At 56.9% G+C, this 4297-nt stretch overlaps 1 protein-coding gene across 1 annotated transcript in view; it reads right to left on the bottom strand.

Annotated features, from left to right (window-relative positions):
- SH3BP1 (SH3 domain binding protein 1) overlaps positions 1-4297 on the bottom strand; it is a 22854-nt gene that overhangs the window by 10284 nt on the left and 8273 nt on the right. The window contains exons 14-17 of the mRNA XM_008067336.2: positions 3981-4097; positions 2986-3083; positions 2506-2677; positions 1380-1474 (exon numbers count right to left, since the gene is read on the bottom strand). Of these exons, the coding sequence (XP_008065527.1) occupies positions 1380-1474; positions 2506-2677; positions 2986-3083; positions 3981-4097 (482 nt within the window). The remainder of the gene's footprint in view (positions 1-1379; positions 1475-2505; positions 2678-2985; positions 3084-3980; positions 4098-4297) is intronic.

Here is a 4297-nt window from a genome sequence, read left to right on the forward strand (position 1 = left end):
CGGGTGCCGGAGACCTGGGGGGGTGGCACGGTGGGCCGGGCTGGCGCTGGCCGCTTGGCTGTGGAGGAAGGAAACAAGGGAGGTTAAGTGTCCACATGGCCTGTGGCAAATCCACCAAGCTCGGTCCTGCCTCAGGATCTTTATATCTGCCGTTCCTCCCGCCAGGGGCAGTTTCCATGACTGAATCCTCATCACTTGGGTCTCTCAGGCCCTCCCTGATCACCCCAGCTAGAGAAGCCCCCTATGCCCCACCCCTGTGGCTCTGTCGCACATTATTTTCTTCACAGGACTTTTTGCCCTCTGAAATTATCTTGTCTATTTTTATTTTACTCGATCATGGCTTGTGTCCCTCAGTAGGATGAAAGCCATGAGAGGCCACCATCCGTGCCACTGGCTGGCACAGTGCTAGGTGTGGAGCAGGTGTTTGTACCTATCGGCTGAATCAATGAATGCTGCCCGTCCCTGCTGACTTGGGTCTTGCTCTCAGGAGCCTGCCAGAACAACCCTGCCCCAGCTCCCCAAGATCGCAGCACACAGTTCCAATCTCGTGAGGCGGCGAGGGCTGGGTGGAACCAGGGGGCCTGGACCCTGGCCCTAGCCCTACCCACTGGAGGTTTGGGGTGATCCCTTGCCACCGGGGCCTCAGTTTCCTTGCTGTCACAGCCCTCGGAGCCCTCCAGGCGCTCTGCTCAGGTGAGCCAACATCCCATTCCAGGGAAGGTGGCTGGAAGCCCCCTCTTCCAGTAAGGCCCAAGTGACCTGCCAGCTCCTAGACCAGAGGCTCCCGTGGCTGCTCCATCTATCAACTCTCGGCTCTACAAAACTGTCCACCTGATGGAAAATTCCAGTGCCCCTGGGGCTGGGCGGGGTCTCTCAAGTATGCTGGTCACCCTCTCACCTGTCCAGCTCTGGGCCAAGTCGACAGGTGAGTGCACCCGAGGAGCTCAGAGGGAGGCCCCTGGTTTCTTCCCATCCCACTGCCTCCCCTCCTTCACCACCCTTCAAAGACTCCCTCCTTCTGCAGCCTTCTTGAGGGACCAGGACTCCAGTGCCCCAGCTGCCCTTTAATGGGCACCTGCTGTCTGCTAGGGCTGGGCCCTCTCCCTGGAGGGCCACTGAATGCTCCACACAGCCCACAAGGTAAGCTCAGTTACCGTTCCATTACACAGAGGAGGAAGCTGAGGCTCAGACGGGTGAAGTCACCTGCCCAAGGTCAGAGCTGGAATCTGAACCCAGAGTACCAGCCTGCAAAGTCTGGGCTTTTCAGTACCCCGATTCCTGGCCTCCTCTGGCTGTCTAAAAAGACGGGAGGATTTGGGGCTGCCCAGCCCCTCCCCTGCCCACTTTCTGCCCCCTCGTCCCTCCCACAGCTAACGCACTCCTCCGAGCCGTCTCCTCCACCGGGGCAGCTGTCTCCGGAGGGCTCCTAGTGACCTTGGGGGAGGCGGGTCTGGGGGGCACTTCAGAGTCTGTCCTGGGGAGAGAAAGAGAAGATCAAGGTCAGGTCTGGCCACCTCCTAGAAGTCTCCTGGAATCCTGGAGGGCCTCCACTGTCCAGTGGAGTTGGGGTCTCCCTGGCACTTGCTCCCTACCACCTGTGCTATGGCCAGGAACTGTTCCCAGGCCACAATCCCTAAGATGCTTATGGCATTGGCCAGGGTTTATGTCCACTGAGCCCTCAGCTGCTGTGTGACCATGACAGAGTCCACGGTCCCCAGAGGCCAGGAGGGCCTGCCTGGTAGGTAGAAACAGGATGGGGACAGGATAGGAGGTGGGACACAGGGACTGCCCTCTGCCTCCACTCTTAACCTCCATGTTGTCTTTATGAGACGTTCTGACCACTGGAAGGAAGACAGAGAGTGGGTGAGAAGCAGAGGGGCCATACCCACTCCTCGCTGCCAGTCCCAATGCCACAGCTAAGGGAGTGTCCCTCCCTCCCCCTCATCCGGCTTGCTCTTCCTTCACGGCACCAGCCCCGACTGAGGCTACAGGATGCGTCTGTGGGTGTAGGTGCTGGTGACCTATCTCCCTGTCTCCTGGAATGCAAGCTCTCAGGCAACACTGGTGTCTTGCTCATTTGAGGAAGGTCACGGCCATGGCAGCCTGGGATATTCTGAACCACACCTGCTTGGCAGGGAGGCAGTCCGGTTCCCCAAAGCCCTTCCAGAGTTAATGGACCAAAGAGAAAACTGGAAGGTATTTACAGATTCCAAAATGCTCATCTCTCCAGTTCCCTAGGTCTCCAGGGCTGGAAACGGTGCCCAGCACATAGTAGGTGCTCAGGAAACTGCCATACAGCAGACAGGGTGCCCAGCAGAGGCTGAGAGGTACATCACCTCCGAGTCCCCACCTCACCCTCTGCCAACTGGGAGATCTGGTCTCTGGGATGAAAAGAAACCAATAATTACATTTCCTAAAATTCATCTTGAAGTCCTGGGCGATGGCGGCTCAGGCTGAGTGTCTGTGGAGTCGAGATAGGGACCATTTATCTCCCTCAGTCCTCACCTTTCCTTGGCAGCCACTGAGGCCGGGGCTGGGGCTGGAACCAGAGCTGGAGCTGGGGTAGCAGCCGAGGTGGGCACGACAGTGGGTGGAAGCTCCTCAGAGGTCAACCTGTCACTGACCGTGTCCTGGGAAGCAAGGGCTGAGAAGAGGCCTGACACGTTGAAGTTGATGTCTGGAGGGAGAAGAATCAACTGTTACCTCTCAGAGCCTCTGCCAGCTTCCCTACCTCAGCTGGTGTTGAGGCCACTCTCCCATCCTCAGAACTGATCTGGACCATGTTTAGTTTCCTCACTCCCACGTAAGCCTCACAACAACCCCGCCAAGCAGGCAGGACCACCCCCATGTCAGGAATGAGAAACTGAGGCTTGGAGTAGAGAAGCAACCTCCTCCAGGCCTCACGGTGAGTTTGTGGGGCTGTCGGGAACAGAGCTGGACAGAGGAGGACATGAGATGGGGAGTTCACCAAGGCAGGGGCGTCACCTCCAGGGAAGAGGGTGTCTGCATTCTGTATCAGCACCTCGACCACGCCCACCACCTGGATGGAAGACACGGAGGCGGCATCCAACTGGGCCTGGTCCCTGGGACAAAAAGGAAGATAAGGAGAGTCATCTGCTTAGCGAAGTATAATCCCAACTCTCTGTCTGGTCCTGTGTTGGGTACGGGGAACATAACGCTCAATCATACAGAGTCTGTGTTCTCAAAAAGCCCACAAGCTTGGCTGGGCATGGTGGCTCATGCCTGTAATCCCAGCACTTTAGGAGGCCGAGGCGGGATGATTGTTTGAGGCCAAGAGGTCAAGACCAGCCTGGGCAACATAGCGAGACCTCTATTTAAAACATATATATATATATATAAAAGCTCATGAACTACCGGTCGATGGCAAATGTGTCACCCACATGCCAAAGTTCCACCTTTCTTCAACCTGACAGACATCACTTGTCAGTCAAAGACCCTTTTCCTTACAGTTGTGGACCTAGCCAGCTTCTACCAAGCAACTGCACTCAGCACACAGGAAGCAATCGCTTTGCCATCTGTGGCCCATCACCACAGATGACCTCTCACATTTCACACACTTCACAGTTGACAATTCTCTGTTCACCATCTTGTCTAACTGTCAAAGGAAAAACCCTCCCAATTTGTAGATTTCTCCCCCATTTACAGACAAGAAAATGGAGGTCACGAGGATGACTCCCTTAGGCTCACCTTTGGAACGTGAAGGAGGGACTAGAACCAGGTACCCAGGCTCCCAGCCCCCACACCAGGCTGCCAAGCACCCCATCACTGGCACTTCCCAGAATGCCTATTTCCAGACCCCTGTGGGGTCCATGTTCCTTCAGGCTGCTCCTCACGGCAGCCTCAACAGCGGGAGCTGCTCAATCTACTCCAAGCATGGGGAAACCAAGGCCCAAGGGGCAAAACAAGTAGCAGCCGGCTGGAGTGGGACCTGCCTCCCTCCCGGCACCTGCGGCCCTCACCCTTCCTTCTCAGGTGGCCACAGCAGGTTGGGCCCCAGGACGATGGCGATGTTGCTAGGTGTCATCTTGTTCACCTCCTGCTCCTCGGCCAGGCGTGCCAGGAACTTCAGCAGGTACCTGGAGGCGGAAGTGGCTTGGGCCGTGGCAGGGCACCTGGGGCCACAAATGCCCCTGATACTCTGAACCCTGAGACGCTCTCAGCCCAGGGTTTCCAAAGAGCGGGAGAGACACCACACAGGATAGTTTTAACATCTTTTTTTTTTTGAGTTGGAGTCTCACTCTGTCGCCCAGACTGGAGTTGCAGTGGCCGCTCCCGG

The sequence above is a fragment of the Carlito syrichta genome, unplaced genomic scaffold, assembly GCF_000164805.1.
Source record: "Carlito syrichta isolate Samal-C Ts95f unplaced genomic scaffold, Tarsius_syrichta-2.0.1 Scaffold309481, whole genome shotgun sequence".
In the NCBI taxonomy this organism is placed as follows: Eukaryota; Metazoa; Chordata; class Mammalia; order Primates; family Tarsiidae; genus Carlito; species Carlito syrichta.